The sequence below is a fragment of the Corvus cornix genome, chromosome 9 (assembly GCF_000738735.6).
Source record: "Corvus cornix cornix isolate S_Up_H32 chromosome 9, ASM73873v5, whole genome shotgun sequence".
Lineage (NCBI taxonomy): Eukaryota > Metazoa > Chordata > Aves > Passeriformes > Corvidae > Corvus > Corvus cornix.
Window position 1 is genome coordinate 2,758,175 of NC_046339.1, and position 17,834 is coordinate 2,776,008.

At 50.4% G+C, this 17,834-nt stretch overlaps 1 protein-coding gene across 1 annotated transcript; it reads right to left on the reverse strand.

Moving 5' to 3' along the window:
- Window positions 1-1,316: 1,316 nt before the first annotated feature.
- SLITRK3 (SLIT and NTRK like family member 3) lies at window positions 1,317-15,449 on the reverse strand. The gene is given in 8 exon segments (XM_039556872.1): window positions 1,317-11,261; window positions 11,263-11,468; window positions 11,471-11,623; window positions 11,625-11,666; window positions 11,669-11,936; window positions 11,938-12,004; window positions 12,007-12,700; window positions 12,702-15,449. Coding segments are annotated over 8 exon segments (2,826 nt in total). The 5' UTR covers window positions 13,800-15,449; the 3' UTR covers window positions 1,317-10,963.
- Window positions 15,450-17,834: the final 2,385 nt, after the last annotated feature.

Here is a 17,834-nt window from a genome sequence, read left to right on the forward strand (position 1 = left end):
TGGCATGGCCAAATTCAACTTTCCAGAGGCAGGGTGGGTTTGTTGTTTCTTTAGAGCAGCAGTGCTGGGAGCCCAGGTTCATTTTAGATGAAATTCATCCTGCGAGGAAGAGATTGCTGCAGAGTACGAGGAGATTTGCAGAGCTCATCACTCCTCTGCTGGCTTCAGCCTGTGGGTTGCTTGTGTGAATGGCTGCTCCCCAGAGCACACAGACATCCAGGCATCTTCTTTAACAGTGACAGCAGAAAAACTTCTTTCCCCAAGTCTCCAGACTCTCAGCAAAGCAGCAGCTCTCTGAGCTTTGTGAGTCACTCTGCTCAAAGTCTGATGCTTCTTGCTCAAAAGACAAATCAGCCATTGGAGGATGATTTTCCTGTGCGTGCCCCACTGACACTGCCACTCAAGTGCTTAGTCTGACATTAGGCCTGCATGAGTTAATTAAAAAATAATCTTTTTTTTTTGCTCCTCTTCTGGTTGTCTCCATTCAGGCAAATATGCTGAAATCACAAAACCAGCAAAGGGATTGCTTTAACTAGAAGATAGGGTATGAATTCAGCATATTTTCTGCATAGAAATATGACATTTGTATGGAAATGACCCATTTTCTTGAACAGGCAGCTATACATCACAGAAGTTTCACTGTAACATTTATGCAAAAGAGACTGGAAAGCACTTTCCCATAACGTGCTGATTTCCCCCAGATGAAATAATAACGCAAAGCACAATCCAGAAACTCAGGAGAAACATTTCACTCAGTGTCATGTGTTCTGGGTGTTTGTTTTGATTTCCATGATGATTTTATGTTTGTTTGCCTATCTTCTCCCCTAAAGGAAGCGAAGGACTTAGGGAGGAATAATCCATTCTCCCTTTTTTCTTTCCTAATCACTTCCCAGCTTCCAAACTATGGCAGAAGAGCAGCAGGACATTTCCACCCTGCTCCAGGGACCAGGACAGCCTGGGAATGGTCAGGGTGGAGGCGCAGGGAGGTTTTTCTGAAGCACTGGACACAGGCTCTGCCACAGGGAGCCAAAATCCCCGTGACAAATCCACGCTACCGTGACCTCCATTTCTGGGAATATTTGCACAATGGATGTGGCAATTCAGCAATCAGCCACCACTCCGGGCACACAGCTTAAGGAATGCTGAGGGATCATTACTTTGCAGCTTTTCCTCTCAAATGCAGCGTGTTATGGGCTGTTATTCCAGGGGCTCTGCTCGGGGCCAAACTCAGAGTAAGGATTAGCGACACAAAATCAAAACCAATGCCCAACACAACCACAGGAAGGTGTTATAGTCATAGAATACATAACTAGCAATCATTTTTAGGCTGCTTTTATTACAAAATTACAATTTTAATTAATAGTTGCACAACTACAAGATTGTTTTTATGCCAGTGCTGAATGAAATGCTCTGACCTCATTCAACCCCACCGAAGTCAAGTGCAAAATTCACCCTGATATGAATGAGAAATTCTTTGAGCTTATCATGAATTAAGGTATAGCTTGTTCTGATAATGAATTGAAATTATTTAAAATCAATTAGAACATAAAAGACACATCCCAAACTAGATGTTCACTGAGCTCAGATTCTTGATTTACAGCCCAACATCCTGACCCTAAATGGAAATCCATACATCACTGAGGCAACATAATCAGACTTCAGATAACTTACTTTAGAGCAGGAAATTCATCTTTTTTTCCCCTGTTCAAGCCAATAGCTGGGAAATTAACAGCAACCAGAGTAATTATCAGTGCAGATATTTCACCTTCAAAACTCTGAGCGCATAACAGAGGCTTCCAGTGCACAGTCAACAACCCTTTCCTTTGCCTGTAAAACCAGCCCTGAGTCATTTTGGCCACCACTTTATCTCACAAATGTGGAACAGCTCTGGAGCAACCCATGATTTACTGGAAGTCCTCTGGAAGAGTAAAAACCTTCCAGGCTTGCACTCAGCCACTAAGCACCATTCCTTTCTAAACAGAAAATTGAAGACATTTGTGCAATATGACATTAATGGAAGCAGCTTTTTTTTTTTTTTGGGGGGGGGGGTGTTACAGAAAAGGACACGCTGTGGAAATGTGATTTTCCATAGTTGCATGACTATTTATATAGAGAAATATAAATTCATATAAATGTATACATTTCTATAGATACATGTATTGTACACTGTAGGCATATACATACATACATATATACACAGGGTGTTATATACACATCCAGATTTGTATATACATATATATAAATATATATATACACACAAATGCACACACAGCTTGCTTTGGAGTGAGCTAGAGTTATAAATTCTCCCTCCCCCACAGAGACAAGATGATCTGAGCTGCCTCTGCTCAACACCCCACGGTTGCCTCTCCAGCCCGAATTAAATATAATCCTCATTATTCTGCCTCTCTGGTGCCTGAGAAACTTGGCAACCTCTGTGGGTGACTCGAGATGCAGCAATTCCTCCTGCCTTGCCTCTCCTAACCTATTCTAGGAGATGCAATATGCTGCTAAGATTAAGTGTCCAAAATGCTAATATGTCTGAGAAGTGCCTCCACTGACCTACATCGGGAATGTAGGTCGGAAAGGAGCTATTTTTAATCAAAACGCCCGTATTTTAATTACAGTCCAAAGCAAGCCACATTCCTGAATCTCCCAGAAGTTTGCAAGGATTGAATTTTACACTTCAATAGTGTAATTATAGGTACATACTTAGATACACACACAGTATATTCTGCACATACTCAGCGTTTCCGTGACACACGAGGCACTCACTCCTGCTTGGAGCTGACAGCAACTAATTTTAGGAACATCTCCTCCTTATCCCTGAAGCGTACCTGTTAGAGATCCTTCTTATCAGGGCTTTGTGCTCTGAAGGCTTGGACAGACTCTGGTTGGCTCGGAGGGGCTGGCAAAGGCCTGTGACACCACCACGGCCAACCTGGCGAGGCTGCCAGCAAGCTGAGGGCACTCCAGGCAGGGCAGAGGGAAGTCTTGAGGTGCAATACACCACTCTACAGAAAAACCCAACAGAGAGAACCGTGTTTTCAGCTGGTCTCCACGCCAGGCACAAGCAGAGGGGTCAGGGTGTGTCCTCAGCCCAAGGAGGACCTGTGCATGCAGACGGGAAAAAAGCAATTCTGGGAATGCCAGCGACCTGCAGGCTGTTGAGAGCTTGGGCCAAAAGCAGGAAAAATAGGGTCTGGGTTCTATTTGTTACCTGCTCTAAAACAAGGGTTTTCAACAAGAATTTCATGTAGTTATTGGCTGTCTCTAAGCCAGCGAGAGGCACTTCACTTTCAGGTGCTGTTCTCACTGTCAGCCTTGGCAAAACTCCCACTTGTCACAGCTTAACAATTGCCATTCTTTCCATCAGCCTCCCTGGCTGTAGTCACAGCCCCCCACTGCCAACAGGAGGAATACACATATATATTTTCTGTATAAATTAGATCCATCCACAATTCTTTGTTGGTTTAAAACTGAAGGGGAGAATTAAGCACGGACTGAACAAAAAATCTTTGCCTTAATCAGTGCCTTTACTCCTTGTCAGGACCCCTCAGGGCTGTGACATGCCCTTCCTTTGAAGAAAACACTGACATCAACTGGATCTAAAAAAGACTTTTACTTGCCATATTTCTTTGCTTGCCAATACTATCCACTTTCCAAAGCAGCCAGGTTTTTGGGTCACTGCAAGAAAACATAACAGAAGTGATGCCACAGGAAATGTCTCTCTGATTAAGAAGAATGCATTTAGCTACAATCTATTCCAGCAGTGCTTTGAGGACAATGGATCAGTCCTGCCCTTTCATGGCAGTTTAACAGCACCAGAGAAACCTGGATGTGTTCCCTAAAAAAGGCAGACAACTGGCCAGCATCCATTACCAATGCCTAATTTTTGTAAAGCTCATTTTTCACCAAAACACTAAACATGAGTTTTCTAAGTGCTCCCTGTGCACGCTGGGCCAGTACCTCCAGTGGTGCAGGAGGACTGGATTTCTCAGGTGGAGAAGATTAGCTGGTCCCATCCAACCCTGAAATCTCACTAATGGGAATTTCTAGCATCTCCCTTTGAGTCAGACCATGCTGGGCACTCTCAGGACACAGCAGAGTGAACACATTTCAGCTCTGAGTGGCAATTCCTGTGCTCTTTGGAGCAGAGCTCCTTCACTTCCCAAAGAAGCACAAGAATTAAAATTTAAGTCCTATTAAAAGCACAGTTTGATTACAATTTTCACACTGCATTTCTTCCCTCTCTCTGGTCATACTCCTGATAAAATCAAACCAAACAATCCCAGAAGAAAAGAAAACCCCAAACCATTAATTAACTTTGATTTGCAAAGCCAAAGCCTCCAAAGTTCAATGACAAACTTTGGTACAAGGGTTATTCAGATAATGGATATCTTATATATATATTTATACACATAAAATAACTTAGAGACCAAGTATAAAACCAAAAATTTATGTATCTTTCTAGAAAACTCAGTTTAGGACAGTTACTGTCGTGACTGACCTAGTTTTAAACAAGTAGAGCCTGAAAAATGATCAGCAAATACATTCCTGTAATTCTTTAATGTGTAAGCCAGCTACTGTCTGTGGAAAAGCAACGGAAAACAAGAAAAAAATGCATAAAAGCCCCATAAGCAGTATATTAATGCCACTGTAACATCTGGGGAGAGTCATTAACTTCAGATAAGATGGTTCCTGTTGGATAAAGACTCCCAAACTTTTCTTCAGCTTTTTTTTGGTTGGTTGGTGGTTTTTTTTTAGAGTAACTGTTACAAGAGTCCCTCCTCAGGAATGGTGCCAGGTGCCACCAGCACCAGCAGGGATGGCAGTGCCGCCAGAAGCAGCAGCACAAATGAAGTCTTTCCCATTCCAATGGTGACTTATCACAATTCAGGAAATTCTGCTTGGAATCATTCAAGGCTGATTGCAAAATCTCATCACTGCAGAGAACCTCGCTCCCTGGCACCATGCTCCAAGGACAAGCCAAATTGCTGTGCCACATGCCATGGGCAGGATATTCCTCCACAGGCAGTGACATTTGTTGGAATTCCCAAGTACAGAGAGAGCCAGTCCTTGGCTAACCTGAACTATCTCTTCAGGATGCATGGAATATGTAGGATATTCTTGAGAGATTTAGAAAATTCTAGTGGAAAAATAAAGACGTTAGGAAAAGTAAATGGACATTAAAGATTCAGGATAGGACATAGGACTTGGTCATGAATATTTTATATTGTGCTCTGCTCTTTGTTGGTATCTGTTCTTTTTGAGGCATCCAACAGCTGAGTGTTGCATGTCCATACCTCTAAATAATGCCCAGAAATAACCCCACACTTCAGATTATTGTCCTTAACATTCAGAAATATCAGGATTGATGCACCATCCACCCTACAGAGACCACCCAGCATGAATGTGGGAAGAGAGTTCCTATAGCTCTGCTCTTTGAGCCTTTTCCTCTCATTTTCCCATAAAAAGGAACCATTCTGAAATCCATCACAATATCAACCAGTTGAAATGCCACCACAGGGAAGTGTTTCCAAACACTTTCACAGGAATCAAAAATAACCTACAAGTGTCACGCCAGCACTCCTGGGGAACTCTGTGTGCAGCAAAGTCAATGCTTTCATAGAAACCCCCCAAACTGCCCCAACAACCTGAACAAAAATGAGATAATGACAGAATTTTACAACTGGGAAACCATAAGGCTCAAGGAAAAGACATTTTAAAGAAGTTGTATGAAGCACAGTTGTCAGTGCCTGTCAATCATAGGATCACAGGATGGCGTGGGTGGAAGGGACCTTCAAATTCTTGGTCTCAAAGAAAAAGATAATACTAATTTCCAAATACTTTGCAATTGTTACATTAATAATATTCTTGGTCACTAATGACATTAGATCTAAACTAATTTGCCTTGATGCAAATGTTCTTATTTTAAAATCCAAAGCCTTAAAGAATGTTTGGTTAATTTGTGAGTGAGGTCAATCATAAAAATTACTGAATTTGTGGCAAACCCATTATCTCTGTACCATCACTCATTTTATTCTGAAACAGTCCCATGGAGTACTTGTCTCAAAATACTTGAATCCACTTAATAGATGTAATTTTCTGAGATCAGATTTTGCTCTTCATTCAAGTCTGTTGACTAAAACTGAGCATAATGTGGTGTTTCAACACTGGCTTTCAAGGGTGCAGAATTGGGCCTCCAGTCCATTCCCACTCAAGGGCTTGTTCCAAGCACATTCCAATTCTTCCACTGCCCAATCAAACCAGAAATATTTCCAGAACTGGAAAAAAAAAGATGTATTTCCATTCACACCAGAATTAAAAAATAGGAATTGCACAAAGAGCTGTTGTGAGCTCCATCCTGGGTGGATCTGCATTTCTTCCATGGAGAACAACTGTGTTGTACTGTGTTACCCACACATAAATACATACATACATAAATTCACTGAGAAACTCCGCTACGGATTGAAAACCAAGCCTTGGAAAAGCTCAGAAAATAGGAATATGCAGCACACAGCAGCCTGATTTCCGAGTGTCCATAAATCCACATTGTAAAAGCATTTGGAAGAAGAGCAATCCTGGAACAAGCTCACACCGGAGTGGCTGGAGCGCTGCCAGAAGTCACACCCCGTGGTTGAGTAATGTCCAGAGCAATGAACTCCCACACTTAAGGCCAAATTCTGCACACTTTTCTTCACATGAGCATTTCTCTTAAACCTAAACCCAAACCATCACATCTTTTTTTGTGTGAAGTGGGTACTTGAAGCAAGTGGAAGCAGCACAGAGCTCATCAAGTGCTGCTGGCACACCTGAGCGCTTCAGGAATGCAGCCTCACATTTTGGAGAGACCTTTCTCTCCTGGTTCTCTCAAAGTTCACAGAGAGAACACAAGTTGGACAAAACCACACATTTCTAGCTTAAAACCAAATCAGCTGTGTTGCCACACTCAAAGGTGGTTTTGCCTGGAAAGGTCTCTGACAAAATCTTGAGCTGCCACAGCTTAACTCATGTTCTCTGAATCTCCTAAGGAATGAGATTCTCACTCTCCAATAACCATCTAACCAGAGCAGCAGGCAACAGGCTTTCCAAAATTCAGATTATTCATAACAACATTTAACATCTTTCTGTTGCTGTTGATACACTCAAGAACTCCATGAAGCCATTTCCAAACAAATCCTTGAACCCAGGGTACAATGTGATGGTGACATCAATGACAACATCCAGGAAATACAAAAAGCACCAAGAATTGAGCACCAGGATCATCCTTTCCATTTCCCTGTGTGCAGTTGTTGGCTGGGACTGGGGCTTACCTGGCCTTGCTGTTCTTTTCCACCTGTAGGAAGAATTTCAATGATCAGTGAGGGAATAAACCAAACACTTGCTGAAGGCTTTACTACAGCACTCCACAGCTCAAGCTGATACCAGGTACTTGTATAACAATGAAATGAGCTAAAAATATATTTATTTCAAATAGCACCCCATCAAACAGCTCTAGTAAAGCTGCAGATCATTTGATTTTATTTGATTCCTTCCCAGTAGCATTAATGCTACCAATGTTACTGCTGATAAAAACAGAATTATCATTAATACTCCCAATTATTTAGGAGGAATCCAGGTTGGAGCATGCAAAGAGTCACCCACTGTAGGTCAGAGATGATGGAACCACTTCTGTTTCCTGCAGTGGAGGAATGCTGCCTCCCACTCAGCCTCAGCTCAACACAATGAAAAAGCAAAATAAGTCATCAAAACACCCTTTAGACATCACACTTAGACATTGTCAACACTTCCAGAGCAAATCATCCCCAAATCATCTCAGTACACAAGGGAAAGGAAGTTTCCTACGCAAGGAAAGAAAAATAACTCAACATAAGCCAAAAATTATCTCTTTTAATACAAAATTCCATTCTCATAGAACAAATTTATTTCCACTGAATAAATAGATCTGCTCACCATCCACGGGTGAGATTACTGCCTATAGTCAGGATGAAATTCTCTTGCCTTTCTGCAGTTTAATTAAAATATAAACATTATTTGCAGCCAGCTTTACTCTATTTGGATACAAGTATGAACACTTGGGGCTTTGAGGACATTGCAAAATGTATACAGCACCACTCTCACTGGGCGTTGTACTTTAACCTGATTTATACAACTCCACGCATCACTTGCATGTAGGCTTATCAATGTAATTATTACAATTATGATAAGAAGGATCTGGCCTTTGCACTTGCATGTTCAATACTCTTGGCACGTGCATGCTCTTCCACTATCCATTAAAAACCCAGCAAAACAAACAAATGAGCAAACCCCAATGGGTCAGAGCTGAAGGCAGCAGTGAGAAAACACAATCTCAACTGAACAGAGGAAATTCTAACGTGTAATATTTTTACTGATGGCATGGAGCGTGATGCCAGATTTACAGACGTTCGGAGCTGTCCCTCCATCTCCAGACACACACAGCTGCTACCAAGGCTCGGGAAATGACTCCCCAAGACAGATGGACCCGAGAAAGCTCACCATGAGCATCCTGGCTGGAGCTGCAAATAGCGACATGGGGGGAAAACAAGTATTTATGGGTTTATCTCTGTTAAAACACATTGTGCGGGATGAAACCGAGCTGTTCCCCAAGGAAAGAGGGCAGGTGGGTGACCTCGGGAATGTGACCCTTCGCCGGGAGGGGACAGACCCCGGTCCCCTCGGGACAGCCCGAGCAGCACCTTTGGAGCTCCGTGGGGGAATAACCTCAATTCACCTGGATAAAGCACCCTGACCTCTGTTCAACAGATGACATTGATGGACACATTGGGTATTTCTAGATAAACTCCACTCTGAAGGACCTCAGGGGAGCGCCTCGGACACGCAGGCGCCCGGCTGTGCGGGGCTGCCCTTGGCGGCCCCGCCCGCCCCACGATAAAGGCGCCCGGGGCTACATTGGGCGGGGGCGGGCGGGGCCCGGGAGCGGCGTCGGGAGAAGATCCAGACCGGGATCGGCTCCGGGATGGAATCCAGGACTGAGTCCAGGATCAGCTCCGGGATCAATCCCGGGAGCGGGTCCGGGATCCGGGCCCGGGCGCTCCGGCCCCGCCGCGGCCTCAGCGCTGGGGCTGTGGCGCCACCTGGCGGCCGCCGCGGGCCGCGCCTCCGCTCCCGGCCCCGGCCCCGCGGGGACACAACAGCGGCGGGGACACGGGGACACCAGCGGGGACACGGGGACACGGGGACAGGGACACGGGACACGGGGACACGGGGACACGACACCAACGCGGACAAAGATACCAACCGGGACCTGCCCGAGCAGGGAAATCCCATCGTCTTTGGTCTCGCTCCGGTTGCAGCCGGAGCGGGGAGAAGGGCCGCGCGGCCGCTGGGATGCTTTCCCAGATCGCATCCCCCCCCATTCCAAACTGGAAATGCGGTTTAAATCCCCGCTCCGGAGGGCTGTGAGCCCTCTGACTGCTCTCCCCGCTGCCAGCACCGGCAACATCCCTGCGATGCCTCCCAGTGCCTCCAGCAGGCCGGGAAGCAGCGCTCCGGCGGGATGCGCTCCCAATTTTCCCGATATTTTTAACTGTCAGGACAGTGCGGCAGGGATACAGATCGCAAATCGCATTTGTGACAGTCTCGGGTGGTATCTTGGCAAGAGACGCTGTACAGGTTTTTTTTTTTCTCTGTTAACATCACAGTGCATCGAACTGTTATTAATAAAATAGCGTTCAAGGTTTTGGGGGGAAGGAAATCTCTGGGAGGGAAGCTGAAGTTTCAGGTTTAAGCTTTGTATTCCTATATATATATATATATTTGGGGATGTATATATATATATATATATATATAATCTGCATTTTTTTTCAAAACGTTTTATTAGGAAAGCTATACCAGACGCATCACTGTACAATGATTAAACATTACCTTTACAATTTATAGTCACTTGAAATTACAGAATAAATATATGCACATTGTTGTACCTTTGTGTGTGTGTGTGTGTGCGCGTGTGTGCGTGTATGGGTGCATGAGAGAAAACATTAAAAGTGCTTCCTACAAAGCTGTTAGTGAGAGGTGCCCATTAGCTTTTTTTTTTTTTCCTTTTTTTCTTTTTCTCTGTATATTTGCATGTCGCTTTTATTAGGAAAGTGCGGATGTCCTCCAAGAAACCATGGCGTCATGACGAAGTGTCACTGAGCATCCCCTAGGTGTGAGCATCCCCTAGGTGCGCCACGTGGTGACATCCTTTGGGCTGCTCGGCTCCGGGTGGCTTCCCCCAGCCCCCGGGATTCCCCCGCGGCCCCCGGGCCCCGCTGGAGGGGCCGGGCTGGCGGGGGGTGCGCGGAGGGTGAGGGTGAGTGTGCGTGCGAGGAAGGGAGAGAGACAAGAGTGAGACATTCGAGCAAGACCCTCCCCTCCCTTCCCTCTTGCAGTTTCCAGGCATGCAGCAAACTGCGCTCGTTTGCTTCTTTGCATTTTTTTTTTCTCTTTTAAATAAATGTACAGAATCTGTGCCATGATGGGCAAGAAGAAAGCAAGCCACAAAATGCCATCTTCCCTCCCCCTCCCCTCCAAGGGAAAATATCAAGGAAGTTTACTGCCAACGAGGAAAAAAAAAAAAAAAAAAAAAGAGCCAACCAACGAACAAAACAAACAACAAGAATAAAGAAAATAAAAGGGAAAAGAAAAAAGAGAGAAGGAGACACACATAGAATTTACTCAATCAGGATCAATACAAAGATCCCCGATAATAATAATAATAATATAATAATAATATACCTTTAGACATGGCACAGTCAAAGTCTCAGTTTCAGTATAAAAAATAATGATTGATTAACATCTGCTGGCAAAAGTCTGCGAAGGCACTTCGTCGACAACTGATCTGAGAAGGGCCCTGCCCCGCAGCGCGCACATCTGGCGGGGCAGAGCGCACAGCTGTATCCTCTGCTCGCGGGGCGGGGCCGGGCGGGCGGCGGGGCGGCGGTCAGAACCGGTACGTGGTCTTCTCCAGGACTTCGAGGTAATCCGGCTTGGTTTGGAGTTTGGCCCTTAACTCGAGGTATTCGCTTGTGGGGGTTTGGTGGTCCGGGAAGCCCTTGCCGGCCGTGAAGAGCAGGGTCTCCTTCAGCCTGGCGTCCTGCTGCAGGTCCGGGTATTGCATGCCGGGGGGGTGGACGTGCAGTTCCTTCAGCTTGGGCACGGTGCCGTACAGGCAGTCCACGAACCCCACGGCGCAGGGCGGCGGGCGGTCGCGGTCCCGCGGGGCTCCCCCGCCGCCGCCGCCCGAGCGCGCCCGCCGCCAGCCCTCCGCCCGCGGGGTGCTGGGGGTGCACGGCCACGATGGTGTTGAGCTGCGAGCTGGACACGGCCAGGCTCCACTCCTGCTCCTTCTCCAGCAAGGTGCGGTAGCTGCTGCCCGGCTCCGGCGCGGCGGCGGAGGCGGCGGGGTGGGAGAAGCCGCGCTCGCCGCCGCCCGCAGCAGCTCGGCCGCCTCGCCGCCGCCGGCACAGCCGCCCGCCGCCTCCTCCTCCTCCCGCGGCTTGTAGATGGGGTTGTTGCACATCTGGGTCACCGGGTGCGGGATGTAGTCGTAGACGTGGCCCGCCGGGGGCGCCTTCTCCGGGGACCGCTCCCGGGGCCCCCCCGCCGCCGCCGCCGCCGCCGCCGCCCCCGCCGCCGCCGCCCTCGGGAAGAGCCGCGGGCAGCGCAGCGGCACCGCGCCCAGGTCCGCCGCCTCCGCCCGCGGGCCGCGGAACGGCAGCTTCCGCCGGCGGCGGCGCAGCACGAAGGCGAAGAGCCCGGCGGCCACGAGCACGGCGGAGAAGAAGAGGACGAGGAGGCTGAGGATGAGCACGGAGAGCGGCACGGCCGCGGCCGCGGCGGCCGGGGGCAGCTCGTAGGCGGCCGCGCCGGTGGCGGCGGGCGGCGGCGGGGGCGGCGGCGGGGGGCGAGGCGGCGGCGGCGGCGGCGGGGCGCAGGGCGGCGGGGCACAGCGCGGCCAGCTCCAGCGAGCGCAGGTCGCGCGGGCCAGCGGCTCGGGGCTGGCGCAACAGCACCTCGCCACCACGCTGACGGAGCTGAGCGCCTCCAGCCACTGCTTCAGCGGCACCAGCTCGCAGGTGCAGTCCCAGGGGTTGAGCTTCAGGTCGATCTGCACGATGGCGTGCAGGTGCTCCAGCACCCCGGCCACCGGCAGCGCCAGGAAGTGGTTGTTGCGCAGGTTGAGGCGCGCCAGGGAGGTGCCGGCGAAGGCGTCGGTGGGCAGCGTGCGGAGCAGGTTGTCGTTGAGGAAGAGGAGCTTCAGGTTGGGCATGAGGCTGAAGGCTGCCGGCTGGATTTCCCTGATCAGGTTGTACTCGAAGTACAGGTAATGCAAACTCTGCAGGCCCCGGAACATGCCCGGGGTGAGCCGCTCGATGTCGTTCCCATTCAGGTACAGGCTCTTGAGGTTCGGCAGGTTGATGAACGCCCCGTCCTGCACGTAGGAGATCCGGTTGTTCCCCAGGTGTAAGAGATCCAAGGAGGAAAAATTCCAGAAATCGGAGCGGTAGATTTTCTGGATCAAATTCCCGCTCAGGTACAGCTTCTTGGCGTTCAAGGGCCTGGGCAGGAGCTCGGAGATGTTGTGGAACCCCCGCTCCTTGCAGTTGACCGTCAGGCCCAGGTCGTTGATGTGCAAACTGCAAGAGCAGCCGGTGGGGCAGATGATGGGGATGGGGGGGCCGGGTCTGGTAGGCAGCCACGGGGGGTTGGTTGGGCCCGGGGTACAGGCCACGGGGGGTCGGGGGAGGCCGGGGCGCCCTGGGCTGCTTGGTGGGCTTGGGCTGCTTGTTGGATGTTTTGTACTCAACAGAGGAAGCGGTGAAGTGGAAGGAGGACAGCATGGAGGAAGGCTTCGTAGGCCACGCGGTCTCCTTGCTGGAGGACAGCTGAGGGATGCCCAGGCTGGCTTCCACCTCGGAGTCGGACAGCATGGGGCAGAGCTTGCTTCTCTTGATTTCCCGCAGGTCCTTCCCGTGGAAGTGGAAGGGGGTCTCGCAGGTGATGTCCCCCACCAGAGCGGTGTAGGGGATGCGCTCCAGCCAGCTCTTGAGCTGCACGATCTCGCACGTACAGTTCCACGGGTTCTCCTCCAGCTGGATCTCCATCAGGCTCCTGCCAATGTGGTCCAACATCCCGCGGTATGAAAGGACTTTGAGGCGGTTCCCGCGCAAGTCCAAGTGGGTTAAGGACACGGACTTAAATAAGTTGGTGGGAAGCATGGGGATAAGATTGTCATTTAGGATAAGGACCCTCAATTTACTTAGGTTTCGAAATGCCCCGCTTTCAATCCGTTTAATGACATTGTAATCTGCCTGCAGATATTCCAGACTTTCCAAACCCAGGAAAGTGTCGTTCCTGAAAATGTCCAATTTGTTTTCGTGCAAATACAACCTCTTCAGAACTCGGAGCCCGTTAAAAGCCCCCGTCTGAATGTCCTGCAGTGCATTGTTCCCAAGGTTAATAGATACAGCATTGTTCAAGTGAAGAAAACTGTTGGTGTACAATTTCCTCATGGAATTCCTCTGCAGATAAAGTTTAAAAGGTCTTGACCACGACTCTGTTATCTGACTAATATTTATAAATCCCTTGTTGTCACAATGTATATGGAAAAGGCTCTCCTTCACTTCACAGTAACATGGATCAAAGCAGGGCTCATCCAGTTCCTCCGAGTCCTCTATCAAGGGAATAGGTGTAGTCCATGCTAGAGCAATTGTGCTTAGAAGAATTATCCACAACATCCTTCCTTTATGAAGCGTCTCTGCCGTGGAAGGTTTCATAATCTGTTGATGTTTACAAAACTGCAACGGGAAGAAAAACGCAGATTTCAGTATTTCCGCCCTGCCCCTCTCCTTTCCTTAAGCCCCTACCTGCTGGACTCATGTCAGGCTCCTGCAAAGTTCAGCAATTGTTGGGCAGACGTTCCCAACCAACTCCAGGGGTGTCGGCTGGGTGAGCCTTGCCCTGATTTATACTTCAGAGATGTTAGACGGCTCCATCACGCGATAGCAGCCTGCCTTCCTCCCCTCCCTGTGGTAAATGCCACCTATAAAGAGGACAGCACATGCAGCCCCACGCAGCACCACGAGCACACCGAACGTGTTGCGTCTCTCCACGTTTCCCAGGCTCCGGAACTGCCCCGATCTCATCCCCATGTGCAATTTTAGCCCAGGAGCCATCACAACCCGCCTTGACTCGGGGGGGGAAGGGGGAAACACACACCAAGTGGGCACATATCTTCAGTGTCGCACCACATCCTTCATCCATGCAAACTCCCAAAGTTATTCAACCTCCACCCTCAAATCTCCCTCCCTCCCGGCTTGATATATTCCACACGCGAGTTCCGAGGAATGTGTGAGGTTTGCTGATGTCCCTGGCAGAACGGTTCCCCCCAGAAATCCCCACAGTATCTTTACCGGAGTAAATGGTTAACGACCCTGATTGGGAAGGAAATCTTCCCCTCGCAAATGCGCCGGTGAATTAACGCAACTGGTCTATTATCAGGTAAATACACGCCACATATTAGTCATTTTAGCTGATTAAAGCATTTAGAGATGATTAATCTTTCTAAAGCACATGCCCATGCGATCAGCAGATCTAAAGGGAAGTGACAGCTGAAGAGGCACCTAGGATTGAAACGCTCAGCCTGCCTTGGATTAGGGCATTTTGTGCCCCCAGGACCAAGCAGGAGACCCAGTTAAAAAGCTGAAAGTGGAAGAAAAAAATACCTTGACACTTACCAGCCGATAAATTCTCTATCCTACTATACACGATTCCGAATGAAGACACCATTCTTCTCCAATCAGATGAAAATAATACTGCCCTAATGAGATGCAGCTCCTTCAACATATGGTTTCACCCTTCCTTTCACCAGATATTTTAAATGTATGGGTACAGGGAAACGCTAAGGATGGGAATAATACCGGCGGTGATGCAGCCTTCCTTGAATCCCTGAAATGCCCATTAGAATGATTCGGAGCGATCATTGCTTTTAGTCTCAATCTCCCAATAAAAAGGTCCTTTTTTGCCTTCCTCGTGTAAGAACTAGAAAAAATTGCCCCCCATCCGCAAACTTAAGAGCAGAAAGATGCATTTAGGGGAGAGAAATGCCAGAGGAACAGAAATCCTTAGGATCAACTTGCAAATGAAACCCTCCCCTGTGGGAAAGAGGAGATGGTTGAAAGCACGAAAAGAGAAATACCCTCTGCAATTAAAACCAGCATCTAACTGGGGAGAAGGGAGAGAGATGAGAGCTATATTGCAGTATCAATCTGTCTCCTTTGCAAAATATTAGCCACTTAAGTTCTTTCTCTTCTGCAAGGGCTGTAATAAAAATAAAAAAATAAATAAGGAGGATTATTATATCTTCTTTTTGGAAAAGGGGGGTGTCTTTGACCCTAGGCGGAAACAAAAGGATCCAGAAAGGTTGTACTTACCGGTTTGCAGGAGAGATTTTAGCACATCGTTACAAAAAAAAAAAAAAAAAAAAAAAAAAGGCAAAAGAAAGGAAGGGAAAAAAAAAAAAAAGCTCGAGTTTAAAGATTGCTGGTTTCTCTCTGCCTCTCCCTCTCTGTGGCTCTCTCTCCCTCTCTCTCTACTCCTGCTGAAGCTGAGGCAAAAGGAAAAAAAAAAAAAAAAAAGGAGAAAAAAAAAAAAAAAAGAAGCAAGCCTGAAACGTGCTGGGAATGCAATGAGCCCCTCAATGATCTTCTTTAGGATGCAGAGCTGCTGTTTGGCACACTCAATGGAGGAGGGAGGAGAGGGGCTGCTGCAGGCTCCAGCGCCGCCGCCGCCGCCTTCTCCGGGCAGCGGCAGCGCGGAGCGGGCGCTGGGGCGCGGCGGCGGAGCGCGGGTGCGCTGCCCGCCCGCCGTGCGCGCGGGTGTGCGCGGGGTGCGGGGCGGGTGCGGGGCCGCGTGTGCGCGGGTGTGCGGCTCTGTGTGTGTGTGTGTGTGTGTGTGTGTGTGCGCTGCCGCTCCTGCCCTGGATCAGGCTTCTCCACGTCATGAAAATCAGCTTCAAGAAGGGGAACAAACGAAGGGGGCGCGCTCGGCTCCAGGTCGGGGGCGCGCATTTGGGAAGCCCTGACTACACAGTTTTTTTTTTTTTTTCTCCCTTGCCTTTTTTTTTTCTTTTTTTTTTTTTTTTTTTTTTTTTTTTTTTTTTTTTTAGAGAGGGAAGGTGGGGGCTGGTTGGCGGAGAGGAAGGGAAGTGGGAAACGAGCAGATGGGGGAGGAAAAAAGCCTGAGAAGAATCAGAGAGGAAAAAGCCGCCGGGATGGGGCAGAATTTGCACACCCCCCTCCCCTTTCCTGAAAAAAAAAAAAAAAAAGAAAGGAAAGAAAGAAAAAAAAAAAAAAGGAGGGAAAAAAAAAAAGGGAACAAAAAGCCCAAGTCTGGAGGAAATCAAAGCTACTCTGACTGCGAGTGCCAGCCGAGGGCTGCGGCGGGGAGCAGCCCGGGGGTCCCGCTCCGGCCGCCCCGCTCTCCCCGCATCCAGCGCCTCCTCCGCTCGGTGCCGCTGCCCGCCCGTCCCGGGGCCGCTCCCGCTCCGAGCCTCGCCAGGAGCCCGCAGCTTCCCGCAGAGCCAAACACCTCGGGGAGACACCCGGCACCTCCCGCATCCTCCCGGCGTGTGCGCGGAGGCGGAGGGGCCGCGCCCGCGGAGCACCGCGCGGTGCCCGCCCGCCCCGGGAGCCGCCGCAGGTAACGGGGCTGCGCGGGGATCCGCGGAGGGGGGCGCAGCGGGAGGGCTGCCCGGGTTCGCCCGCGGGTGAAGTTGGTGGGTGAGATACGCCGGGGGGATCGGGGGGCTGCGGGGCTCTGCGTGCCCGGGGCTCCGCCAGCCGAGAGGGAAGGGCTGCGGGCAGGGCAGGGCAGGGCAGGGCAGGGCAGGAGGTGAGCCCCGGGCATCCCCGCTGTCCGCACCCGCGCACACTGCTGCGCGTCCCTGCGCACCCATCCCCGAGCGCGCACACCGCGCCCGCCCATCCCCGCGCACACATCCGCGCGGATCTCCGCGTAACTCCCGGGGCATCCCGCACCCCCCGCTCCGCGCGGAACCCGAATTCCCCTCCCGCACCCCGGGGTGGCTCGGCCGGGAGAGACTTAACTGGAACCGCGGCTCGGTAGCAAAAAGTTCAGGGGCAGAGCCGCGGGAGCGGGCGGGAGGTCCCGGGGGGCCCGCGGGGTCCCGCCGCCCCGGGGCCGCTCTGCGCGGGCAGGGGCGCAGCCTCCGCGCCCGCGGACACGCACCATCTTCCCCCGGCTCCCGAGCTCTCCTCCACCGGTGCAATATGGACGCACCGCTCCCTCCTAATTAAATTGCTGCATCATTCATTTTCTGACGCGGGAACGACATGGGGTACCGGCAGGCTCCGTGCACTGACACCCCCCGTTCGGAATGTGGGGAGGCGGAGAAAAAGGGCGAAAGGGGGAATCACAACAGTTTGTTCTTGCAACAAGCTCGCACAGCGGGTTTGGCAGCAGCTCAGGAAAGCGACCTAAGGGAGCAAACCCCGCTGGGTTTTGGGGGGCCAGCCCCCCCCCCCCTCCCCTTCCCCATGGATGCCGCCCGTGGGGCAGGGTCGGGATGTGAGGGGGAGCCCTGACCTTGCAACTTTCCCAAATGCCACCGAATATCGCTCGCTTTCATTGCCAGGGCTCCTGCCGTCGGGCTGTGCAGAGGGGCTGACAGACGGGAGAGAGAGGGGGGCTGGGGAGGGATAGCCCTGGAATGCGGAGCAGGGAGCGCTGCGGGGATGGACGGACATCCCGCCGGGTCCCCCCCGCAGGCAGGGCCGGCCCCGGGACCCCCG